Source organism: Rhea americana, unplaced genomic scaffold (assembly GCF_003343005.1).
Source record: "Rhea americana isolate MKP2758 unplaced genomic scaffold, rheAme1 scaffold_123, whole genome shotgun sequence".
In the NCBI taxonomy this organism is placed as follows: domain Eukaryota; kingdom Metazoa; phylum Chordata; class Aves; order Rheiformes; family Rheidae; genus Rhea; species Rhea americana.
Genome location: NW_028185295.1, coordinates 1,533,853 through 1,561,553, shown reverse-complemented (window position 1 = coordinate 1,561,553; position 27,701 = coordinate 1,533,853). Strand labels below are relative to the sequence as shown.

At 39.2% G+C, this 27,701-nt stretch overlaps 1 protein-coding gene across 1 annotated transcript in view; it reads right to left on the bottom strand.

The window, feature by feature from the left end:
* Positions 1–6: 6 nt before the first annotated feature.
* FSHR (follicle stimulating hormone receptor) overlaps positions 7–27,701 on the bottom strand; it is a 91,543-nt gene continuing 63,848 nt past the window's right edge. Inside the window, exons 5-10 of the mRNA XM_085325792.1 lie at positions 20,694–20,765; positions 18,482–18,559; positions 14,650–14,718; positions 14,467–14,541; positions 8,891–9,076; positions 7–2,218 (exon numbers count right to left, since the gene is read on the bottom strand). Of these exons, the coding sequence (XP_085181918.1) occupies positions 991–2,218; positions 8,891–9,076; positions 14,467–14,541; positions 14,650–14,718; positions 18,482–18,559; positions 20,694–20,765 (1,708 nt within the window). The 3' untranslated portion in view covers positions 7–990. The remainder of the gene's footprint in view (positions 2,219–8,890; positions 9,077–14,466; positions 14,542–14,649; positions 14,719–18,481; positions 18,560–20,693; positions 20,766–27,701) is intronic.

Sequence of the window (27,701 nt, the reverse complement as noted above, 5' to 3'; positions counted from 1 at the left end):
AACTTTTAGATTTCACAAAACCTTTGGCTCAGGTTTTCAAAAGCTGTGTCTGGATCAGAAAGCCCTTGCGTAGCCCAAAGAGTACATAGCACCAATACTGCTCTACGGGAAACATGCCTGAGGAGTCACTTTAAAGCAGCACATTGGCCTGCGCTGGCATACCCAAAGGATCAACCTCACAAAAGCCATTCCAACCCAACCTTGTGAGCCCAACTTGAGAAAACATCCTTCTTGTTACAAAGGGCTTCTCCTGCTCTTRTTCTTGCTCTTTCTCACCTTGAAAACAAAAGCCCAAACTCCTTGATCCAAACTCAACTGTAATCCAGTTCTGTGACCCTAACAGTCTAGATCCACACAAATCCTACCCAAAGTGACACTTCTGTGCGGAGTAAGGCAGGTCCATACGGCGTTGAACTGCTAACACCAGTCTACCTGGAGATGCCTCCTAGTTATCTGCTGTGGCAAAMAGAAATGGGAACAACACAATAGTCTCATTCCCAGTAAGCCTGTGCTGAAGGAAGAGTGTAAATTGGCATTCTGCCTCCTGTAACCCCAGGAGATCCAATTAATTAAAAAAAAGCTAATTACTTTGTCATTGTTACAGCATGCTTCACAGACAAAAAAAATTAATTCTACATACTTTTTCTTTCACCCGTATATAGCCAGTACTTAATTCTCAGTAAGCAGCTAACATCTTCCTACAATGAAGTATAGTGGGAGCTACCAGTTTATACAACTCATTTATTTCTTGAGACAATTCTGCAGCGACATTTTGGCGCATACTAAAGTTTTACTTTTTCATCCTTCAAGAACAGATGATGATTTTGTGTTATTTCTGATAGCTGTTCATTGAACAAAAAACCCCACAAAATGGAAATAAAAACATTTCCCCATAAAAAATAATTTTACATACTATGCTGAAGACATTATTCAAATTCACAGTTGAATGTGATTATCACATTGCCTCAGACACAAATTCATGAAAATATTTCAGTTCAAATGATTCAGAGGAACCAGTGAATAAATAGTACCTTCACTGTTTTTTGATGCAGGAGTGTAATGGCCATTTCTTGTGTGGAAATTATGAGCAGATGAGGAGGTCTCTGTTCTATAAATCTGGGCTTGCATTTCGCAGCAACCAAACTTGCTCAACAAAATGAAGAAATCCCTTCGGAAAGTCTTTGTGAAAATGGCATAGAGGAAAGGGTTGGCACATGAATTGATGGGGTAAAACAAAACCAGAAGAATCTTGGATTTGGACACTGTGATGAGAGGAACCTTTAGTGAGGCAGATATYGCAAAAAAAGATATTGGTGCCATGCAGAGAAAGTCTGTGAAGATCAGTATGGCCATGCGTTTGGCAATCTTGGTGTCACTGTTTGAAGAGATGACATTAGGGTTTCTCACAGTAAAATAGATGCAGATATAGCAGGCACATATGATCACAAATGCGAGYACATTCAGCACTAAAAGAAATATAACATAAGCCTGAGAAAATGGGGTTTCTATATCCATGGGCAAACAGATGCTGACCTTCATATAGCTGCTGACTCCAAAGATGGGGAGAAGCGCAACCGTGAAGGCAAACATCCAGCCAAAAATCATTATAACCACAGCGTGACGAAATCGAACCTTGCGGTCCAACTGCATGGCGTAGGTGATGGTATGCCATCTTTCCAGAGTTATTGCAGTCAGTGTGTAGACGGAGAGTTCACTTGCAAACACTGTAAAAAATCCTGCAGCATTGCATCCTGCCCCAGTTTGCCAGTCTATGGCATAGTTATAATACTGGCTTTTGGTCTGAATATCTACAGATGCAATCAGCAAGAGATAGATACCTATGCAGAGGTCTGCAAATGCAAGATTGCACATTAGAAACCGAGGTACAGTGAGTTTGTATTGACTGCTGATTAAAATAACAAGGACAACAATGTTCCCAGTGATAGCTAAGATGCTGATAAACCATATCAGGACTCTGAGAATATTGTATCCCATGATGTCTTCACATGGATTGAAAGCATCAGGTTTAGGTGAACAAACTACATTAACTATTTCATTGCATAAACCATAGTCAAATTCATTCTCTGCTGGGTCAAAACCTATGCCATAGTAGGAAATATAATCTTCAGCCGCAGATCGTCTGTGCATCTTATCACCATGCTGTTCATCAAGGTCTTGCTTGGCCTGAGATATATTACATATTGGATGTAATTCAGTGCTGAAATTGTAAAAAGAGTAGAGTTGGAAACTAAGAGACACAGCAAGAGGCACACAACAAATGAGAAATCATGCAGTTTCCATTAACAACTCTGTCCTCATTATCTGATTATAGAGACTACCCTGGAGCTTGAAATTAATAGGTTGACTGGYCCGTATTTATAAGGTATTACATGAAAATGTAAATAAATTGAAAGTATAGTAAAATGTAAGGGAAAGGAAAGCTTGATGTTTCTGTACTAACAGTCATGATGCAGTTACCCACCTGGACAGACACAGTCTGTAAGAGGCCTCCTTTATTTCAACTAGACTTCTCACATAATCTGTTATTGATAATGTGATTCTGCATGAAGGAAACATGATCATGAATCACTATAGAAGACTGAACTTTGAAGTACGATTCTATTCAACTGTGGCCACAAAGATGCTGTGTAATTATGATCTTTCTATTATCTATTAGTGTGACTCTTGAATTCCCTTTTTCCCTGAAGTTTTTGGAGAAAAAATATCTGTGGGAGATAAAAGCTTTCCTTTTTTGATAATTTGTGTTCACCTTTAGTTCTTAGAGGGTTAACTCCCCTGCCCTTCTCCTTCATGAGTAGGCCAATTGAAGAAACAAGAGTTTTTGGCTGCGATAAAAAGATGATCGGCTCCATCAAGGTAACAAACACCAAGGAGTGTTAGCAAATAAAGCAGCTGACAATGTGTTGTAAAACCACCACARTTCAGCTCTGCCTACTTAGATGAGAACAATGTAGCTGTATATTTTCCAGGACAGGGTCTCAGCATATAGCCTACCCTGACTTGCAGTACACATGACAGTACAGCCCTCTGGGCAAGTGAGAACTCTTTTGTGTAACCAATTTTTATCCTTTCACTTTGTACACCCATTACATCTTCCACTCCACCTGCAGCCCCCAAAACATAAATTTAAAGCATTCRTCTGTAAGAAAGGAAAACTACTGAAGGCCCAGCACCAGCAGCRGAGGATCAGTTCCCCACTTCCTGTGAGGCCTTGAGCATCCTCTATTATTGTCGGTATTTTTGCTTATCAGCCGAGCTAGAAAGCTGATTTTCTGTGAGGTCRAATATGGACTGTGGAGGTCACAATACCATGAGCAAGGCACTACATTTGGTCCTCTGGGCTCTGCTAGCATGGGGAAGAGCGAGGGGCTGGSTGGTCAACGGAGTGGTAATTCCCAAGCGGAAAGGGAATGCATGCTTGGAAGGGGCWATGACAGGGGAGCGAGCCCCTCACGTCTGAGTGCAACAGGCACTCGTGGGCCCTGAAAGCTATTGCAATTGGTGTTTTCTAGTAAATGAACTGTTTTTAATCAAACATTTTTCAGGCATGAGTGGGAAAAAAAAAACTTTTCCCATTATATCAATTGCACAGATAAGGCAGCTGTTTACGGCCAGTAAAATATTTCTGCTTATTATTGTTTACTAATTCTCATTATTATTTAACACCCAGAGGTCACAAATAAAATCAGAGTCCAACGAGGTTAGATGCTCTGTTTGTTCTGAGGACTGGTGCCAAGGAGTCTTCCTGCCGGTTACTTGCACCATGAACAGTTAAGATGGGCAGAGTTTCAAAATACTAACAGAAAGAAAAGCCTTCATCTAATATGGACAGCTCGAGACTAGCATTTATGGCTTTCTTGCCCTAAGATATTTGCCCTTTCTGCTGTACAGTCCACTGAGAGTAATAATTTAATACATCTTTGGCAAAGGATGGGTCCTTGTGTCTTTTCGAGACCATATGCATTTTAACAGCGTTCATTTATTCATGCTATCTGTAACCCTCTTTTTGGCGCTGCTCAAGTGAACTGTCTGAAAAATAAACTAGAGGAAGAACAACTTCTTTAACATTAAAATTGGCAGAGCACTCTGACAAAAATAGCAACCTCTGTACAAGCAGTCATTTTATGCACTTTGTCTGGATCTGGTGAAAGCAGGATCTTTTGTGCCGAGAAAAACACTCCACAGAATAAATAGTCCGTATCTAGATTCCATATTAGGTCTTATCTCAAATCAATTATGCTTACTGAAAAGTGACATTGAGTGAGTCGTGAGCAACTAATATTATATTCTCATAAAATGAGGCCCAAATATGTCTCCTGATGATGCTATGCTTTTTAAGAAGGGATTTTCAAGTGACAGGTCTTCCAAAGAATAATGATAAAGTGTGAGGACAGATTCATATCACTGTAGTTCTTTTTGGCAGAAGGTGATCTTTATGACAGAGAAAGCCAAAAACCTGCTGAGGTTCATAATGGTCTATGCCAAGTYGAGGGTTTTAACATCCAGCCTCAGCACTATCCAAGAAGGATATTACTTCCAATCACAGAAAAATGTGAGAGGAGCTCAACATAGTACACTGGACTTCTCTTTTAAAAAAGGTTTTCATAAAAAATTAGTTTACCTTCCATTGGCTCAGCATCAAAATATTCTAGTATAATGAATCTGCAGATCAATATTTATCCTATAATTCTTTTTGGAGTGAGACAAGAAACAGGAAATTTGACTATGATGTTTTGTGTCTTGTGTCTCAGTTTTGCAGCCAGTCTGTGGTTCTTGTGACGTCCTCCAAAATGCAGAAAACACTGCTGCTATAACATATCTAAGCTTACACATTGAAGCTTACAACGTACACATTGATTACATTATCACAACAGAACCAGTTCACTGGTGCATATGGTTTTCAACTAGCTAATGGGAAGCTGATACATTAGTCTCAAGTGCTGCAGAAGCCTCAAAAAGGGGAAATTTCATGTAAATGGATCAGTCAGAAGAGGCTTCAGACATCTGYCTTAATTCCTTTTTAGAGTTGGACATCATGTGAACATCAAATGMCCCAGCAATCCTTAGAAAGGTACTTCCGGGGCTTATCAGGTATTTTTATCCTCCTTGGATTATCTGGAAATACTTTGAGATCTAAACTACTAAGGGAGAATGAATGGGTCCTGTGAAGATGTARATTAATGCAAGTCACATCAGCTCTCATGACAGTAACTGCTGCACTAGACCAGCACAACTCTTGCCAAAGAAACCATCAAAACTCTGTGATCAAGTACTTCAAACTATTAATAACTTAAAAAAACCTGGGTAGTCTTGAATGCACATGCAGTATGTCATTGGGTCAGCTATGAACAAAAATGTTTTGAATGAAAGCAGGTGTACCTACTATATGTATGACTAATTTCTGCCAATATGTACATTAATAACTTTGATGTTCAAACACAGGGCACTTCACCATCCCCCTGAACTACAATACACCCAATCTGTATCTTTAAATCRGAGATAGGATATCAGTCTTCCTCTAATTTCAGTTCAAGACACATGACTGTATGAATGAAATGACCAATTTTAATTTTGATTTAAACTGGTTAACTGGAAAATTTATTCTAAATCATTTGTTTCAATAATTTTGTATTTATGCTTACTATTTTTTAGAACAGAGGGTTAGTAGCCTTAGAAAATACAATTCAGTTTTGTTCTGTTGATGAGGAAGATGAYACACTCTACATGTGCACATTTATTCAAGTAATCATATATCAGAGCATATACTGATCTAAATGAAGTCTTAATTTTTGTACTTTTAACCCAATTGTGATGCATTTCTTTTACAAGACAATGATTACTATTTTTGTAATGATTCATGTCATAGTCTAGTTGCATGAAAATTTAAAGTTAAAATGTACTAAACCAGCATTCAATTGTTTTAGCAGTGAAACAAAATTACTTTGAATGTGCTGTACACAGAAAAAAGTTTATTTAAATGCATTTAAATTCATAATACTAGTCAGAGACATGAATAGATTTTTTTATGGCTACCTTGTCCTTCTAGATTTTTGAATGAGTCTCTCTTCTCTTTTACATTGACTTTTCAATAAACAAAATCCTTCCTGCTTTATCAACTATAATTAACTGGAATTTAATTAAATTAGTAGAATAAGCTGAAATGAAAAAAGCTCAGTCTTTGCACCTGCACAGCAGCTACTCTTTCAAAAGGCTTTTTAGCACAGAAATTAATATTAACTTGTCAATATTTTAAATTTCATTCTAAATATGATTCCTTTTATGAAAAAAGGTAATGTTTCAAAATCTCTAAAAATAAAAACAGTTTTATTAATTCCACTAAAACTTAAGTCATTTTTTTTCTTCTCTTTGAAGGTTCTTTCATTTAAAGCACATTTTTGAGATAATCTATATTAATGATATAAATGACATACTAATATGTGCTTATATCTTAAATTGCAAAGAGCCTCTCTCTTAGAAGAGAAGCAGCAGCACCAAATGCCACCTTCCAAGAACAGAAGTCAATCACTTGAAGCAGGGATTACAGCAGGCTTTGGGGGTATTCTATAGTTCACCTCTCTGAAACAGGGCATTCAATATGGCTTAGAAATGTATGCATTATTGAGGGCAAGGAAAACTTATCTTGAGAAGAGCTTTTTTTGTATAGGGGGAAGAAGAAACCTTTGAGAGGCCAGCTAGGGGAATTTTATGTAGTTCTACTTTTATTTGCATTTGTAGCATCACCTTGTTTTACCACCAGAAGTATTTCCTAGAAGGTTCCATGTAAAGGATTAGTTGCCTTCTAGTGATTTGCTTTTCTTTAAYTGCACTTTTTAACTGAAATTTTAGATTTAGGCGGCTTGTGGAGCCAAGCTTCTGGAATCCAGAAATTAGCTAGAAATTCTTCTGACAAGAAAATTCCTTCCCCTTTAAGGACAAACAGTAGAAGAAGTGCTTATATCAATCCAAGAGTTTTCACAAATCCAGCATAAAGAAGAGCMGCTCCAACTTGCGTAATACTTCTTCCTGTTGCACTACAAATGATATTGTAGCTGATTGTGAGTGAAGTTGTAACCAGACTTGCTCCAGAAATGTCCACCGTTCATGGACATTTCTTTTCAAATTCCTCTCGCCCAGGCTGTGGGGCGGCTAGTGTCAGCTTCTTTGCTGTCTTCATACTTACTAGGGCCATGGCTTCCAAAAAGGAAACTGAGTGCCGCACGCTAAAATCCCCTGCGGCCAGAGCAGTGAAGTTATTTGTAATCCCAGTAAGTGGATGAGCWACTGAGTTCTTACCAAAAGGTCAGTGACATTTCCTCCTGTAACTTTCTTTCAATGAGAGGAGTGATTCTTCCCCTGCTTTTGAAAAATCCAGCAGAGCTGCCTGTCTTGAGGGGTAGATTCCGGGATTTGGGTCCCGATTTGGCACAAGAAGTCCAGAAGTCTGGTCAAACGTGTAAATCATAAGATGATATCAAAATCTCTTTGCTTTTTAGGACTAAGCATGCTTCCACYGAAATCAATCAAAAATGATACCAAGTTGCCATCAGTGATGGAGGGATTAGGAGCATTTCTGCTTAGCAAGCCACTAAGCACTTTGCCTGCAGAAGTTTGCAGGAGCATGTGGAAATATCACCTTCTGATAAACTCTCCTAGCAAAAGGTTTAGCATTTTGGATCAACAATGGCCAATGAGGGACTGATTCTGCCACATACCTCCCTTATCATTGTATCATTGTATCACCATCAGACTTGCATTCTTCATACAGCTAGTGTTGCAAGCACACATAAGTGATATTTATTAGCTATCAGCCCAAGTGAGATGAGGAGGCATCTTTCACTGCCTGGTGACAATACAATGCTAAAAATAAAATAAATTGCTATTTTAAGTATGAAATAATGTAGCAATAGTTTATTCTTTCTCTGCATGAGAACAYTCCTTCTCTCATTACCTTTCTTTGAAGCTTTAAGCAACTTCTGAAGATAGTGTCTTGAATTATAACCATGATCTGTGATTTTTTCTTTTTTTCCTGTCGCGGTAAATTCCAAGTCTTTGAGGACATCCGGCAAAAGAAGAACTTGGAATAATAACAGGGGGTTCCATAAGTACCAATCCTCAGGTTTTCCAGTGGCACAAATTCWGCAGGTTCATTAACTAATTAATATGTACCTTTTAATTCTATCAGAGGAACTGAAAATAATTCATGACAATTATTGATATACAAAGTCTCATTGCAACTTGCTGATGATAAATTTAAACTAGCACAGGAATTTACTTTGTGAGTCTAAGGTGACCCCACTCTTGATTTCTGTTAAAGGATCTCTATGTTAACCAATTTAGAAATCATGTCCATAAATGCTGTATACATAGACTAGACAGATAAAGTGTTTGGTTATACTGATTTCCAACATCAGTGCRACTTTCTGAGAGAAGAGGTTAAGACCACTCAGTGGTCCTGTTACTCTCTTGAATGAATGATCAAATATTGACAAGCTTCTGTGTAAACACTGCATTCCCTCCAACTACCTCCTGAAAAGTCACCACGCTATTTCTCCTGAATGTCTTAGCATTACTCTGGGCTGATTCAGGAATGCAGGTGCCAGTGAAAGATGGCCCTRTGACAAGTATGGCCTAGAGTCTTGGCTGGGGAAAATGCTGATGTTAATAGAGCTATTAGAACTTATTACCAACCTGAAATATGCAGTGTACCGTGTAACATGCATAAACATTATGTATTCTACATTTATTCATTTCTATCCATTTACTYATGTGTGTTGAATAGGCATTTCCTGTTCAGATTTTGAAGAAGTTTATTCRACGGACTATCAACAGCTGAGAAGCCCCCAAAAGAAAAACAAATKAAATTACTTACTTTTGTCTTTTCCAGTTTGTAAATGCACAGCAATGGCTAGGATAGGTGAAGTTTGCCTCAATCAAAGAACTGAATTTGCTTAAATCAGGAAGTTTTTTTAAATTGTATGTAGACCTTGCTCTTAGCTTCTTAATGAGTTCTAATCCATGACTTGGCAGGAAACTGATTCTTGTCCTTGAAATATCCCTTAAGAAAACATATGAAAACCTTGGTAAAAAGCAAATTAACTTTTGCTCAACAATGGACATATGTTTTAGACTGTCCTGCTCATTTTCAGAGTAGTGATTGGAAAGAGGTCATCTAGAAATCCACGCTGAAAACAGGATTGAGGGATAAATTAGGAGACTTGAACTAATATTTATTGTAAATAATAATCAAATAATGCTAGTCTGGTTTGAAAAGAAAAAGAAAAAAACCCATAACCTTCTGGAGTAAGAACAAACAGTGACAAAAGCCATAGCTCCATATGATTCTAGGTTTAGTGAAGAGTGAAATAAAGGCACCAATCACCCAAGAACATTGTTATGATATACAAAAGRCTGATGAAATCACAATAGAAGTTTGTTAAGTTCCTCACGAACATCGGGACAAGTGAAAATGCAAAAGGCAATAAATACAAAGACACAAGCTCATAGAGGGTTACAGATGTGAAGACAGGTTGTGAACATGAGGTTTTCTATTCATTAGGAAGAAAAGAGATTAAGGACAGATGGGGTGATAATGTTCAAACTGCGAGGAATGAAAATAATAACATTTTTCTGAGGTTTAAAAAACAAAGTGAGCACAGACTGAAATTAAGGAAGGGGCAAGATTACAGCAGGTTCGGTGAGATGTATTTATGTGGAAGGCAATTACTGTGTGGAGCAGACTATCAAACGCACTGATGGAAGCTGCAACTAAAGACACATTAGGGGGACTTTTCAAAGGAAAAGTATTGCATGGTACAAACATTAGATTTTGACTTGTGCCACACAGGTGGGGGAAGAGAAGAAGGATCAACGATTCTTCATCTCCCAGGACAGAGCTCTTCAGGAACCCATGCCCATGCTCCATGATGTACCATCTGGGGCAAGCTGTCCCCCCATTTCCTTGGCTRGGGCACAAATGGTATTCTTCAGCCTGTGACAGCAGGAAAGCACACTTTCTTCCGTTACAGCAACAGTAAAATGGACTAAGCATCATCATCCTGTCCTCCCTTAGCCACTGCACTTGTATGTCACGAGACTGATCCAGAATCCAACATCTGCTAAGGCTACTCTGCTTTTTATTCTGTCTGACAAAAGAAAAGGATTTTCCCTAATAAATCAGACTGACRGTATCTGATATTATCTCCATACACCCCAGCATATTTTCCAGTAACAGTCCTATGTCGGGACAATGTTATTTGAACCACATTACACAATACACACAAATTATTTTTATTACAATTTTAATGCAGAAGAATGGTGCCACATGTGGGAGAGACCATATTTTAGCAGCGTATATATAGTTCAGACAGTTGCTATGCACCATATGCACATTTGCACCTCCACTCCCCATTTTAAGGAACAAAATTAATACTTGGAAATGTTTCTGAACTCTCAATCTTTAGCTSAGGTCAGTCAAGTCTAACAAATTCATATTAGCTACTAGAGCAGTTATCGGCAGTGGGGAAACATGATCTTTGTGTCCATAATGTGCCCACAGCTGGTGGCTTTGGATCCACTCCTCAGGTCCAGAGGTGTCTCCAGAGCAGCGTGCAGCTCTGAAGGAATGAAACATGCCACACAACTGCCAGCTGTGGGGAAGGTGTGTGAGGCCCRGAGAAATGCTGGGTACTGAAACTGAGAAGCACCCCTGCATGCTGAGGGGGACTATCCTCAAGCACAAAATGCTGAAAAGCACTGCTGAGTTTCTTAAACTGTGCCTAGCTTAAGGGTTTGTCTCCAAACTTTGGTCTCCACTCCGACACGCACCGGCATGAGAGGGATATCTTTGTGACTAATCCCAATGGAGTGTATCTCAGAGCCAGGCACAGGCTGCAGAGAATCTGGGGCTATGCTGGATTTTCCTGGGGCTGCTTAAATTGCAAGTGCTCTCAAATATTCACCATGACCATCTGCCAGGACTATGGTCCCATCCGAAGGGGGTCTGCATCCATTCCTCTGTCAATGCCAGTTCACATGCTGGAATGTGAACACCAGTCCTCCTTTGCTGGCAGTTTAAGCTGCTGGCTCAATTACTGTGAATTGTGGTAGCTGAGGAGCAAACACAGACTCCACTCTGCTACTCTGAGCCATGGCTGTAACGTCTACTAGAACGGTAAGATGGACGGGTGAGAGTAGAAATGCTTTGCCCTTCTGCATGTAAGACTAAGAGATACCGTGGTTTGGTCCTGAGGTTGCTCTAGGTCTTATCTTTTTCTGGCAGAAGCTAAAAGCAGCAGCTGAAGAGCAACTTTAAGCTTTAAATTTCCAACTTAGACACCTAAAGTGGTAATCAGGTTGCAACTGACAACCTCAATTGTTTCACGGACTGATTATTGGCCTTAGCAGGCTGCCTAATGAAAACTGTCAYCTTGAGTGTTTGTTCATGACTAAACAAGTAGACCGCAGTTTTCTGCTGAAATCCACAGACAGTATCATTCATAGCATCATTAAGAGCTTATGGAACTTCATAAGGKTTTATAATTTTGAACAAGAGCATGAAAAAATGTTTTCTTTGGCTTGTTAGCTGGAACTCTTCAGCAAGTCCAAACAGTTATTATGGTAGCTAGGAAATAACAAATATGAATAGGAGTATCACCTAGACTTAAAAATAGCTAAAATGTTTCTGAGTCTCTAGTCATCTCTAAACCTAAAATACTTAAATATCTTCCTGAGAAAATATCTTCCTTTAAATATCCTTCTATTTTTTTTAAGATTGTTATTGCACATAAACAGAAGCAAGTGGGGTAAAGTGCTTCACATAGTAGTGCAGTGTTTGTTGATATGTCAGTTAGAGATAATGATTGATACACCGCCAGTAGGCCACTGCGGAGCAAACACAGACAGGGTGCAGGTGGTTTAGTAACTTACTCCACTGAGTCGTCACAGAGCAGACCTCAGTTCAGAGGTTCCTTGAGGCTTTGTCCACTGCTAGACATCAGCCTTGACAGCAGCCAGCGCAGGAACAGCAAAATTAATCTGAGCTCTCTTCCTATCACTTCCCTTTCCCACTGGGAGTCTCTGTTGGATTAGCAAAATATACTGACAGTGGATATCTCATTTAGGTTTGAAAGGCACATATAGAATAGCAAGGAAAGGTTGGGATAGTGGGGMTCAGACAGTGGTGGACTGATCAGTGATACTAATCTTCTCAGAGGTTGCATTTAAACTGCCCTCTGGAAGCGCTTCAGGAACTCAGCTGACTAGTTGGGGACCTACTGGAGCTCTCCTGGGCCCACATACTTGGGTTTCTTGTTGAAGACAAGCTGCAAGGGTAGGATGGATGGTAGTCGGTAGCCACATCTTGCTCTACTATGGAGTAAAGGTGCAGCCAGGGAATTCAGCCCAGAAYGGATCATCATCGAGCAGCCGAATTACGGTTATGGAGAGGGGGAAGCTGAGAGTTCCCTGCAGCTTCCTGCACCTCACTGGAACTCCCCAAGTTTTTTAATGCTTATGGAAGGCAGAGGCTCCTATGGACTTCATTAAGTGAGCCAGTCCCTGAAACCTGGTGTAAGCTACGCTTGCTCTGGGAGCTCCAGAGAGAAATAAAAGAAACAAAATGGCTGAAAATTGGGGCTATGAAAATCCAAGTCAGAAATGAAGTGCATTTTTGTACATAAGGAAAGTGTATAGGTGTAAATATAATTAGCTATTTGATTTACCCGCCTATTGTCAATGCTGAACTTCTTTAACTCAGAACTTGGTGTCTTTCCAAAAGAGATATTCTAATTCAGTCATTAGCCATAAGCCTGAGAGAGGAACTGGTATGAAACTGTGTGGYCTGTATAAGGCATACCAGGTGGTAAGACTGGTGTATTGTGACATTCATATTTGTGTCTGTGAATTTGTTTTGTTATCTAATATTCTGAAATTTAAAATAGAAGGTGGTATTAATTTTCCTGGTGCAAGAAAACTAAACAGTTAAACACTCTGAAGTTCAATCTAATAAAATATTGTAGCTTGCAACATAAATTTGTTTCCAACAACACTATTTTCTCCAGCAAAGTTATCATTATGGGTCAATCATTTCCATAAGTGAAAGAATATTTCTGGTGTACACTATAGTGACAAATGAGTAGAAGGCTCCTCTTTCATGATCTCAGTCAGGATAAAAAGGTAATTTACCATCCATAAAATAGTGGACATACTAGTAATGGAATAGAAAACTTCTTACACAAATAACTCAGTGTTAGAAATTGAACTATATCAAACGAATCTGAACTACAGCCAAATCAATTTTATAAGCCTCCAGAATATGATTGTATCAGCTACAGTTTGCAAAGAAAATGCATTAACTTCTCGCTCCAGGAAATGATGTCTTTCCAGTGACACATCAAGTGAATTACTGCTGAAAAGATGCTCCATTGGCAGTCTTTTCTAAAGGAGAAAAGCATTTTGAGGCAGTAATGCAAGTAGAGGAAAGTGCAAGTAACCCATATGGTAGCTTTTTACATCATAGGTGCACTGAACATTAGAAGATGGAAAAAAGATTTGGCCTGCATATTCAAGGCCTTCATAAGAGCTCCTATCTGAACTTAAGGTTGGCTAGCCATTTTGCTCTGCCCTTTTTAGATTTAAAATTCTGTGTAAAATCTTCCAACAACTCCAATTACCCCTCCTCACCCTTTTTTGGGGTACCTTCTCTGGACATCCAGGATAGATGGAAAGAGAAAGGCTCTGATGAATTGGTGATGAAAAAATAAAAAAGGTCATGTGCTTGTTACAGCTGTTGCACATTGTGGCTTGGGCTCAGAAGCACAAGCAGCTGTGCACAGTCACAGGTATTTTCAGATCCCGTGCTGAACCATCGCTTGAGGTAATGGTGACTGAGATCCATGAGCACTCTACTGCTGAACTGTGTACTGTAGAGATCTCTTTTTTGAGATTAACATCACCAAGACGAGAYTCTCCTTTAACTGTGTGAAGTGTTGGATGTGGATTTTATCCTTAGAATTAACCTTCAGAGCTGCAGGGCGAATCCTCAGCAATTTTAAATTGCTCAAGGATGTGCAATTCAAATTTAAGCACAGAGAATCCACTTACCTATCCATGCTTTTGCCCCAAACAAAAAATGAACAGCATTTTCACTGCATAAGTGAAGCAGAACCTCTCTCTTACAGATCTTAATCAACTCTGGAGAGGAATCTGGATCTAATAACTGTATCTAAATACTCCAAAAACCTTGAGGATAAACTGAAAACTTCTATCTAGAATGATATTTCAGATATGACTTCCATTTTTCTATATTCAGACACGCAGCTCCAATTTTGACCTCCAACATTTGTGAGATGTTAAAATCCAGACTTGTATTCACATTTGAATGCTGTATTCTTATCTGTTATTTTCTGGGGAGATAATAATGAGAAAAAAATTCTGAAGATTACTTACAAAACAACTGGGCCATTGGCTCCGTGAAAGACTTCATTTGGTAATTTTTCTAGGTTGTGGTTATCACTAAGATTTCTGTAAAACACAATATCAATGCTAAAACAATATGATATTAAAAAACCTACAGGAGTTGCTACTTGCTAATAATTGCTTTGCAGACTACTAAATAACAAAAATAGTTACAGCTCATCCAGATAGGTTCCATTAAATGCATGATTCTCAATTTCTCGAATTCCATTTTTATTTAGCCATCTGCAATACAGAAAAAGTAGTTAGGTTCTTATTCATGCTTCCTAACTAAAACATACCTAAGTCAAATAGACCAGTGAAAAGATAAGATGATTTCAAACATGTAATTCTTAAATGGATACTTAAACCAGGAAATTTTTATGAACATCAGGTACTAACGTCCCAATAGTTGGAGGAAGGATTTGGAGAGTACAGATCTGAATGGGCTAGATCAGCATTATCATTAGCAATGATACATAGAGTAAGTTTTTGAACTTAAGTTAGAAGTAAGTTAGAAACGATAGATACGTGCATTCGGGTATGGCTCTGCCCATAGCTTTCCCGGGAAAATCAGTGAAGCTATTCCAGACTGAATTCATGCAGAATGAATGAGATCAGAATCTTTCGTACTGTTGCTCTTGGGGCTATTTACACTTTATATTTGCAAAATGCTTATGAAACACAAGGACACAGTTTATCCTTTGCCAGTTATTAAACAGAAGGGGAAGGCACGAGAAGCCCAGTAACTAAAGGGAAGAGAGCAGCTGCTCAGTGAGCGCTCCCACTTGCCTCCCGAACTGTGAAGGCCCCAGTAATAAACACCAGGGAGAAGGGAGAGCCGGGAGAGGGGAAGGTGGCTAAGAGCAGCAAAACATCTACAGAGCAGTGTCCTTCACCACAGCTCCCCATGGAGATGCGCCGTACACCAGTGCTGCTGAGTCCCTGGGCTGGTGGTGTAAGTCCCCCAGAGCGCGCTGGCGGGGGAGAGGCTGCCCACACTCGGCAGGGCAGGACGCGTGGGGGGTGGCAATGGTGCACAAATTGCCAGCTAAGCTCCCCAATTCCTTCCGCATCTGCTGCCTCTCCAAGTTACACTCCCTGGCTGCTCCCCTGCCCCTAACCCCAACTCCTCTGGGCGCTTGCCTGTGAGAGAAGAAACAGGTAGTGATTCCGTGAACTAAAACTCCTGGGGCTTTCTGCCAAGCTTTTACTGTAGTGCATTAACTAATTAACGTTTAATGTCCTTCCCCCTGTTCCCTTCATGGTCCAAAAAATTTACACTCAGGTCAGTTATATTTATCATTTATATAGTGTAATCGTTCATCTCCTTTTAAGTGTCRCTTTGCAACTCTCTCTCTCTCCAGCACAGGATGACAGGTCTGATTGATGGCAAAAATGGAATGATTTAATTAAACTGTCACCAAACCTGGACATTTTATTTCTAATTCACACTGAGAGCTGAGCATGCAAGCGACCCACTTAACTAAAGGTCCGAGATGGTGAGCTAAGGTCAACATGAAAATCAATTATGGGCTTGGCTGAAAAGATTACCCTTCTGACCATGAAAGGCAGATGTGCATAGCTCTATGTCTATAAAGTGTGTCAGATCAGATCAGGAAAACTGTCACCATCCCCTTCACTTGCAAGTGCTATTAGACATGAATGAGCAGGCAAAGAGGAGAGACATGCCCCTGCTTATAGCACTTGAAACATTTATTATATTACATTGATCTTACCCATTCATAGCTGCCAGGCTGCTATATATGATTTTAATCACTATTTTAGCTCTTACTGCATTCTCTCACTGAACATGATGCTAATGCAATGAGATACCAATGCCATAAAGTCAAGCCATTACTGTTGCATGTAGTGTGGACTATACACTGCTGCCACCCGGCAAATTGCATCCAATTAGTAAAAAGAGCAAAAATTCTACCTAAATCCTGAGGTCTTACTATAATACTTTGCCAATTATTACCTGGATAGCTTTCTACAGAGACAAATTCTTCCCTCACTTAAATCAGCATCCTTACTAGCTCCACTGAATAAAATGCAAGTCTTACTTTAGTAACCAGTGCAAATCGATGGAGAGGTCCAGAACTTGGCCCTATATGCTTTTGGTTACCAAATCATGGCTAAAGTGCGATATTTAAACACAATTTCAAATACAGCAAGTGCTGGAGGCCTCTGACGTACTATTTACACCTTAATCTAGGAAAGCTCTGTTCTAGGCTCTAAATGGTATGCAAACCTGGAAGCAAGGTGAACTTCTTCCAGAAATTTCTATGACTTTACAAAATGTAAAGTTTCACCCTGCAGTTTCAGTCTGTGCTGATCCCATGTATAGCATAAGATTAGATGCAATCTGAATTACTGGCCTAAATGTGCTTGGAGTATGCCACAACTAAACCCGCTAAAAAGGGCAGACCACGGTCTCTCCCAGAGTGTGGGGTGCTGATGGGTCCTGGGTTTTTAATGGTATTTTGACATGCATGGTTTCACAAATTAATGTTTTTGTAATGGTAAGTTTCCATAGCATTGCATAGTGACTTCAATTTGGTACAGAACAACAGCAAGTTTGGATCTAAAATGAGGAAAGTCCTTCTTCATTATAGCACAGAGAAAGCCTAATCAGGGACTAGCGAGGCCCAAAGACCACAAACAGGGCTCCTGTCCCATGGAGAGAACCACACGGGGCTGAGGACATAGCTTGATGAGATGTTTAAGGGCCAGGGCTGCTTATGGAGCCCTCACCGGGCCGCTGGTGGAGGTCCTCACCGCTGCTCCTGCACCCTGCGACCGCAGCTGGCAGGACTGGGGGGCTGTTGCAGGAGGCAGGTGAAGCACTTGGAAGAGGAAGGATCCCCCCCAGGCCAATCCTGGCCGCAGACCTGCAGCCTCAACACTACACTGGCACTACACTGAACTGGCATGGAGAGATCAAAACACAATAAAAATCTTGCATATTTATCACATCGCTTAGTAGCACTCTGGAAATGAATAAGGTACTTGTTGCACAGCGCTCTGACAAAACAAAGTTCTGTATGAGTGGCAAATATTATCATTACAAGGGAAAGGATAAAGCAATACATTTGGAGTATCCTTACTTGAACATGTTTGAGAAGACTATGAATATCTCAGGGGTGTGTGCATGCATTTAATACTTTAGAGAATATGACACAGACAGTGGGTGCTGATAATTGATGAGGAGAAAGGAGAGAGAATAGTGAAGTGACTCTCGTTATCCTATTTTGGCCAGTCTCCAGGCACTGACGGTCTGACCCGGCTCCCACCAAAATCAATGCACATCCAATCAATCAAGCAGATCATGCTTGTCTGCTTTGGTATCTGAGGTAAACTACAAATCACAGCAGGAAATTTTTCCACCCTGTCTTCTGCCTAGGTGAAATTAAGCTAGCTTGTTAGTAAGCAAATAGTACATTTTGGTATACCAATACAAAGGATCAAAGAACCCAGATAGTTCATCAAAAAACATGACTGCTCAAGTCAAATGAAAAGACATCTAACTACACAGCGTGAAACTGCATTGTGAACTGGCCTGTATCAATGTATTAACCCTGTGTATAAATATACCATCTACATATATCTTGCCTGAGTAATAAACATCTTTGAATGATGTATCTGACTGTAAATATTTATGAGTCACACATTTTGTTCAAAAGGGTGGCGTATCACACGGAATTGTAGTTGTAGGTAGAATATGTTTAACCTTTCTATCAATAATTACTAAATTTGCTCTATGCTGTAGTTTTAAAATAAAGAGCAGTCTTAGAATAAAATAAACCACAAAAGCATTCATTCCTCATGGCAGGAAAACAGAACATATAGATTTCAGGGGTAGAGGAGAAGTCTAAAACTTCAAATTGATTTTAGAAGCCTAAATAGTAGTGCCCATCCTTCAGAAATAAATAAGCTTTTTTTGATCCTATTCTAGAAATAAAATGAGCAAGCAAGGAAAATAATAGATTTGTTGTTTCTTACTCACATAATCACACTTTCTGAACTCAGGCCCATGAACGAATTGCTTTCAATTGTACGTATATTGATATTGTCTTGAATATCTCTGAAAAATAAAATATACCTTTTCGTACCTCTATCAGCCCTTCAGTAAAAGACGATATTTCAAACCCCACAGGCATTTTTCCTCATATTCAATCTGAGGAACTATTTCATGCAATAGATAATGATTAAGGTTTTTGAGACATTTAATCTGCAGATTCCTTCTTGGTAAAAAAGCCTGAAGTCAAGCATTTCCAAACTGTTGTTCTCCACCTTCCTATACCTCTATCCCAAACAAGCTTAAGCCATTGGAATATATAAAAGCTTGGGTCTGAGAACCCAGACATGGATTAAGTAGTTCCTCCAGAAAATATACTACCCAGAAAAGTGCAAGAGGAGGGGCTGTGAGATGGTGCCTCTCTTGGCCTCCCAATTAGAATGAAAAGCTGTTTTGGCCTGATTCAGCACGGTACCTAAAAGCCTATGAATAATTTCCCTGTCAGTGTCAACAGGTTGCTTATAAGCCTTGTATGTGCTGAAGAACTCAAGATGTGGGACCCCTGTCAGTTTGTCGAACTGACAAGTATTCATTCCAGTCTTTCAGCAGTTTTGACTGATATAAAAAAAGAACCGCAGATATACATTCTGTTGCTTGCTCAAAATAGACCTCAAAGAAGTTAAACAGTATTACTCATAATTTAGACTGGGAATACGGTTGTTTTCATGCTGTTTCTGTTGGAAAGCAAGGAACAAAATGAATTATCTGCAAAGCTTGAAATTAAATGCAGTCCCAGAATTATCTTGTATGGACAGTTAAATATAGCCCCAACATTGCATTAACTGAGAGTTAAACAGAAACTTTGTTCTGTAAATTGAAACCAACAGAGTTAGGAACAGGGAGAGAGAGCACGTAGCATCAGGAGAAGCAGAAGTTACATCTGTCCTAAGTGCAAGGCCTTTAGAAATGTCAATAACCCATGGAGATCTGTCTTTAAATCTTAGGACAACTGAAAACAATAGGAATTTTCTCAATGACCTCAGTGGGGCCAGGGTTTGAACCAAGATCTGTTTTGGGAGTTAAGCAGTGTCAAGGCCTAGGTAGCTTTATAGAAAGGGAGGACTTTCACTTGAAAAGAAATGTTGTCCACCAGGCCACAATAATTCAAATCTAGCTAAGACTGATGATAATCCTAAAGGCATATAGTAATAATGCTCTGTAGCACTGTATCTATTGCATTTGCTTTATGGTTTCACAGAGCCCTAAAGTGCAGTTCCCCAAATGACGCCCCTTCAAGCATATTACATAAATGTATTTCTTAGAGTATATGTGGGCATACAATATATAGACATATCTAGTTTTTCCATATATTTTTATTTATATTCATGACCATTACTAAGATAATTGCAGGATTAATATTCCCATGGATTGAAATCTTCTAATCCAAGATTCAAAAATCTTTGATTTGAAGATTCAAAAATTTCAAAATTTCTAATATCTTAAGGAAGATAAGAAATACCTGTTTATTTCCTAGTTTTTCTGTATGCAGCTAAATAAAGAATTGATTGAAAATTTCTGCCAAGGTTTTAGTCAGCAAAAAAAAATGAAGTTTTGGATTATATGTAGTTTTTACAAGAAAGTGTCTTTTCACACAAAATTTCACATTAATACTTTTTGCTATTGGCACTAGAATTTTCTATAGCAATATTTAATTCCTGAACAGTTTTACTGCCAGTGAGTAAAGGACATGCTAGGGATATTTTCTTGTGGTTTGTTTTGTTTTCTGTGATGTGGCCATCTGCCTGCTGAAAACAGGATTGAGATCAGCAATTCTTTTCATGCAGGCCATACCACTGTCACCAGATGTCAACAAACTTCCACCTCCACCAGTCTGGATGGATTTGCAATTGGTGAAGTCTGTCAGTCTCCTGGGTCATCTAGCTGTCCACTCCTAATGTAGTTAAAGGAAGAGTTGCCTGTAAAACGCTGTCATCTACAACACTTTGTGGAAAGGAGACTCAGAGAATACTGAGACCTTTTAGGCCAAATTATCACCAATGCCTACAGAATTGCAACCTAAAAGGCTATCATAAAGCTAGTAAATGAACACAAGGGGACTCACATTTTGAAAGATCTTGTTAGAACAGTAGAACATTCAAATGGAGCTTCTAAAAAGTTAAAAGTAGACATTAAAACTTACAGCAAAACTTTCTGGAAAGACTGAACCTTGCGGAGAGCAGGTAAAAACCTAAGGCCAGTGTTTGATATTAACCTAAGGAAGAGAGAACAAATGAAGATTATTAGCTCTAACCCTGGAGTGAAGCAATAATTAACAACGAAGAAAACACATTGGACTTAAAACAGTGGCCACAAAAGGCAGGCTTCAGCCACATATGCAGGGATTGCCCAAGGAAACTCTACTTTGTAATATAAAAGGATTTTTCTCAAAAACACTAGCTAAATTCTTCCCCCACTGAAGTTAATAGCGAAACCATACTTTGGATAATTACATAATCCCTCTTGATGATCTCAGAAAGCTCTTGTATTAATTCCCTAATGATATTTTAAGAAGTCAACTGCACTGACACAGAATAATTATTTTCATAGCAGTTCTAAGAAAAAAAAGTACGAATCAATTTACCATAATTTTAACCTTCTATTTTAATAGCGGATACATTAATTCCATTAGAAATAACATTACTTCATAAAGCAAGAGACAACCAGAATGCTTTATTTGCTAGCACCTCAATTACACCATTTAGAGAGCGAGGAATGGAACATATATGCATGTTTCAGCAGCTTGTTTCACTGGAAATGGGATTGAGCCTCAATATTTAGAGCTGAAACTACCTCCTGCCTCCCAGGACATTGCTGATTGCGTGCAGTTCGGTTGTGGTTCGCGCCCACCAAACATGGCAGCTCCGAAGCACCAACTCTGGTGCTCCTTCTGGGGCAGCAAGGAAACGGGGCCACCAAAGGCACCAACAAAGCTGTGCTAGGTCTAATTTAGGTCAATATGGTTATGAAGAACATGAGCAAGAGCAGGACAAAAGTGGCAAATGTTACTGCTGTGTCGTTGCTGATGGTCGAAATGAAGGACTGCCCCAAGAAGTGAGGGTAGCCCAAAGRGGCAGAGCTCCGAGGGACTGGGAGCTGCCTCAACCACCAAAATATCTCATTACCATTCCGATGCTACTAACAAAGAGAAAATTTGGGTTCTTTAAAGGTTAATTATCTCTTTTCATCTTTAATATGTGAGCTGGTGGAGAAGGTAACCTTTTACTGAGAATATTGGTTCCTTAAGAAGCACATTAGTAATATATAGAAGGTATTTTTTATCTTGGCACTGAAACAGAACAATAGTTTCTTGTTACTGGATGTGATTGTTTTTGCAGATAATTAAATGATGATAAAGAGCCCTGAGACTGGAAAAAAGTTACATCATTTATTTTAAGTTTATTATGAAGCTAGATTATCTCAGGAGAGTTCCTGAAATACCTTTCAGGTTTCATGAACTGAACACCTAAACATCACAACCAATTCCTACATTTGGGCACTTAAAGTGACATATATGTCCATAAAATAGTACTGATCTGAGCTCTCTGAAGTGATATCTGGATATTCTCAGGCATTCACATTGAAAATCCAACTTGTTATCTGTCTAATTTTATAACCAAAAGCATTGCATTATATGTAAGAAAAAAATTAAAGAAGTGTACTGAATATTTAAGAAGCCAATTTAGGGAAGCTGCTGAAATRTCATGACTATTTCATCCTGAGAATCTGAATGGTTTGATATTGCATTAGCTTAAAAATCACAGCTCTCATGTATCACCAAGAAAGCTCTACAGAAATGTCCTTGCAAAACTATTGCACATAGTTAAATAGAAGGCATGACTAATGAAGCAAGTGGATTTCACAAGGCCATTATTATTTAAAGTACTTTTGCACTTATACTTCATGAAAGAAGCTAGCCAAAAATATCAGAAGCAATAGAAGAACCTTCAACTCTACCCTTAAGAGTATTTTAAAGTATACTCTCTAAATTACTAGAGATGTACAGTGTTTTAGCTGAAAGGCTGCCTTTAATTCTAAATGAGTTGTAAGTTGAAAAATACACGCAATTCTTTCTAAGAGTCACTTGTTAAAAACAAATTATAGCATGCTTTTGCTTTAATAATTAAATGATGAAACAAACTRCTGCCAACTAGCATGTGACTGTTGTAGGGCTCAGGAGAAGACCTGAAAAGCTATCCTCTCTACACTCCCAGTCAAAGCTCGATCCACATGTTTTAGCAGTGAAGGGCAATGGTACTCTAGCATATACTATTTAAACACTATTTCCAGTAGTRACTCATTCCAAACATCTCAATGTCACCCTGGTTAGCAGGGCTTTTGCCACAGATGTGCGAAGAAATGCTTTCAAGGCCATGGATGGTGTCATATTTCTGATCTTTCCAGTCATCCCAAAGTGTTCAAAGCTCAATTTGCACTGGTGTAAACTGAGCAGTATGAGATGATGAGGAAAACATCTTCGAAAATCATTACATATTGAGGATCTACAGGTGGTACAAACCACTGATCGCACTGAGGCACAGCAGGATGATTAGAAATAGGAGATGCTCCTTTAATTAACTGCAGAAAAAGAACCAAAAAAATATTTAGCTAGACTGCAGTCTGCATCTATCTTCTTTTTTATTCAACTAGCAACTCTCCAGAGGTCTCTAAGTAGATAATCTTGTTAGAATGTAGATAATCCAATTTACTGAGTCTCTTTCCTGCAGGACAGTTTTATCAATATATTTACCACTTAATGTATACATTCCTAGCAGCCTTGCTTTAAACAAATGTCTTCTTTAATCTGTGTTATAACTGAATCGCCCCTTGCCATACATAAACAGCTCTGTAAGAACCTGCTTTTCAGATGGCTGATGGCCACATTCCAAAGCATTAATTGTCTTTGGAGAAGGCTTACTCAGAGCCAGTACTTTAGGAAATACAGCACCATGGTCACTAGAGAAAAAAAAATCTTTCAAAAACTAATTTCTGAAATATTCTGGCTGCTTATTTGCAGATATAACAACATTCCTGGTCTTTTTATGCCAAACTGGTAGCAGCTACTTCAACAAAACAGGGAACCCAGTTTACCTCATCAACTTATTGTGAGTATTTGCTAAATGGCAAACATGAGGTAGGCAGAGATAAAAACCGTGCCATTCAGGAAGTCTTATGTGGGTATTAAAGAGATCTGTCTGCGAGCACTTTCCTCTCTATCTCTTGAAACTAAGCCAATGTGTGTTTCGAGGTGTGTTTTATAGGTGACAATAAAATAACGAGGACACAGGTGACAGGGAGCCTGGGTCCAGTCTAGTGGTAAGACAGTCCTCTGGCTTCTGTGGCCTTGCAGGCTAAGATGAGTCTATAATCCAAGAAGTCCACTTCTGGGGCATGGTCTTTGACCATGAGGCTATCAAGCAAAAGAAAGAGGATCATCATCACCCCTTTTTACTGCAGAGTCAACACTGTCCAGAGGGTCAGCGAATCTGTGGTCTTCCCTCTTATACATACTTTGCTATATCTCTGCAGCAAAAATATGTTTGGATTTAGGAAGTATGCCAGGTATGTGTGTGTCAGGCTATCCAAAAAAGAAGGCCAGGTAGGTACAAGCAGCTGCAAGTTTTTGGAAGTGAGCTGTATTCTCCACAAAGCAAACTATTCTGCAGGTAAAATGGATGCTTTTGAGACATTAAAATGGACGTACCCACTGTAAAAAAGAACCAAAGAACATAGATTAGATATATGAACTTATCTTGGAAAGAAAATAGGTTTGAAAAGCCATCACTACATTATTAAACAGACAATGCTTCAGCTTTCCCTAATGAGAGTCAGATAAATAATCTTGTACCCATGAAAAGGTCAACAAGTTATCATTTTGAAACAGTCTGTCTTTTTGGCATATACTCAAGAAGACCAATTAATAATTCTCTTCACTGCTTCTGAAAGACTTGTAAGGAAGTTCTAGTTGTTTTTACAGAAGGTTTAGGGTATTTCAGCACTATATTATTAATATATTTTTAGGATTTTTCTTTCCTTACTATTTTTGACATATTAGTAATGATGATGAGACAAAGTGGCTGCACTAATCTTATGAAGTACTGGGGTGGGGTGGATGTGAAATATACTCAGACCCAAGCTGACACAGATAAAAGTGTGTTGATGTCGAACAGCTAGTGGCTGTAATGAGCTCATAAAGATGATGAGAGGACTGACAAGGCTAGCCAGAGCTTCTTGCCTGCCCATAAACAAGATCTAGTGGCTATACAACTGTTTTTGAAGCAGCATAGAGAAAGCTTTGCAAGCAATGTGCTGCAAAGGGCATTAAATTGATGGGCTCTGATGCCTAGCCTCTATCTCAGGCATTAACACTGATTAATTTTTTTCAAACCTTTTTTTCTCAAAACTGCCAGCAAATATATATTTTTCTATGAGATTTTCTAAGCTGTGTTTTAACCGTTCTCAGAGTCACAGTCCTTTAAAAAGGAATCAGACTAAGTGTCTAGTACCCTGCCACCGATGCTGGAAACTTCAGAAAGAACCACAAGAAGTTTAGCAATGGGCCTACAGCTGAGTCCTGCTGCTCTGGAGCACTGGCTGCAGGCTGGTCTTGCTAAACCTCTTTACACCAAGATATGGGTGAGCCTGTGCTGCCTGGTAGGGGCAGACTAACAAAGACTACAGAGGTCTACAGCAGGGTCTGCAGCAGAAGGTTGGGTTGATACGGAGTATTTGGAAAGCTGACATGGACCCCAGCTCCAGCTGGGAAGAAGATACATCATGTGGGCAACAGGAGTATGTCCCAGTGTGACCGGCCTGGGGCTTCTTTTTCCAGGCAAAGCTACACAACCCCTCCATATATGATTGGACAAAGTCTCCTAATCTGTTTTGTGACAATTTATTTATGAAATTACTTACAATACCTTCCTAACTTCCTGCAGCTAACAGGGGAATCCTTTTCTGAATTGTTAGTTCCAAATGTTTACAAAGTTTCACTTCTGTATTGTGCAAAGAAAAAAATCCACAATCTATTAACTCACCTTAAAATGTCTTGCCTGACATTTTTATTGAGCATTTCTTCCTCATCATAGGAAGGTGAGTGGATTACCTTTACCAGGTGCCATTTTGTAGCCTTCTATCAAGATTTCTGCTTCCTCATTAAATTAGCAGTCCTATTCTTTCAAATGATAAATCTCTTTGTCTTTTCAAGGGAGATTTCTAAAAGGGCAAGTACTATCATGTGAAACTAGTACTAGGATAGAGAAAATGGCATCCTTCCTATAAAAATGTGTGAACAGACAGCATGAAGGTATGCCTCTACATACAAAGAGTGATCTGAGCATGACATAACTCAGCATCACACTCAGTTCAGTCCTAAGGGGACTTCAGGTCTTGCTCCAGTAATACAGGCAGAATTATCAGAAAAGAAAACTTTCTTGGTATCTTACAGGATGACTCTGGTGAAGTGTGTATTGCAATGGGGGAAAAAAAAAGGGAGGTCTTGGTTTGTTTGTAGCATGGGGGAAAAACAGTAGTGTTCGTGGTAGGGTACATGCTGAGGTTGTGAAGACAACTCCCTTGGCTAGTAGCTAGGCTGGCCCTGCAGGCTCAGCACAAAATGATGGGAAAAGCAGTGCTCGGTAAGAGCCGCAGGCTTGTCACAGCTGTGCCACTGCCTGTTGCTTGGGAACATGATCCCAGCTCTCCCTGTGACTCCTACTTCCATATGTCACGTGCTGGTTTCACTTTGAGCCTAGTCCTGAAGTTAAGCATAAGTTACATCATCTGCTACTTTCAAGCAGAATATTAAGCCTGGTGTAGCTTAGTTTGATTAAAATAGCCAACTAAGGGTGGTCAGAGTCACTTAAAGCTGGGCAAACCAATACATAGGGAGATAGGATTCACTTTTCAGGTATGATTCCCCAATGTTCAATCTTTTAGCATTTATAGGCCTAGCTGTAGACACCTCTAGACCGCTGCTCTTTGATGTAAGACCAGGATGGCATAACTCCATGACATCACTCCCCAAGAGCTGGTATGGAGTACAGGGCACAGAAGAAAAGTCTCTGTATGCTCCAGAGATTTTTGTGCAGTGAAATGGCAACGAAAGTCTGGGGAACTCAAGGATAAGTGAACTCACTGCAAGTCCTGCAGAAACCTCCTGTCATACAGTCATGCTTGTCTTTTCTAGGTGGGGGACACAGCTCAAATACAGTTGAAAATCTGAACTGAGTAAAGCATTTCAATGAAAGCCTTGTGTGAAATGAACTGGTGAAGCTCCCCTGCAGCCAAGGGTGCTACACTGATTTATACTCACAGCATAGCTAACTCAAACCTTGTAATTAACATGAAAGGCATATTTGGAAGTTCAAATTCTCGGAGTCACGAAGCTTTGCACCTTTTGTGCTATTTACAGTTATGCAGGAGTCTTTTTTAGCCTCCTAAAATAAAAGTACAGAGGGGAAATGATATAAATACATTACTGGAAGAAGCACCAAAGATGGATTTTATCTGTTTAAATTAAAGAATAGCTTTGGCACAAGAACTAATGTGAATGAAGTAGCCATGAATAAAATTAGAGAAAATTTTCTAGTCATGAAACCATTGAGTTTCTGGAAAAGCCTCCTTCTAAGAATGGCAAGAGAAAGCATGGGAGAGTGCAAAACATCAAGAATAACAATAAAGCACTTAATTAATGGACTTCAGGGAGTGGAGACAGTAAGAAATGGGATACAATAATCTGGGAAGTCTCTTCTAGTCCTGTATTCCCATAAGACAGAACACCTTGAAAAATATCCAAAACATTTTTTCTCCTCTGATGTCAGCTAGTGAGTAGAACTGGCTAGGGGTGGGAGGGAGGAGGGAAATGGTTAGTTATACAAGCACTCTTCTATATTTTAATCTTTTGCTTCTCTAGGTCATGGTAGAGCTGCTTCAGCTGAGTTTTTATACAAGAAACATCAGACTATTTGACTCAATGTGTATGAGAGCATGGATTAAAGAACATTCAAAAGAGGGAGCATATTTCTAGCTCAAGTGGATGCCATAAAAATGCTTATATTGCTATTTTGCTCTAATCAACACTGATGAATAACATTTTGTGAGGAAACATGCTGTTTCTGATTAGCATAAAACCACCCATATGAGTAACCTT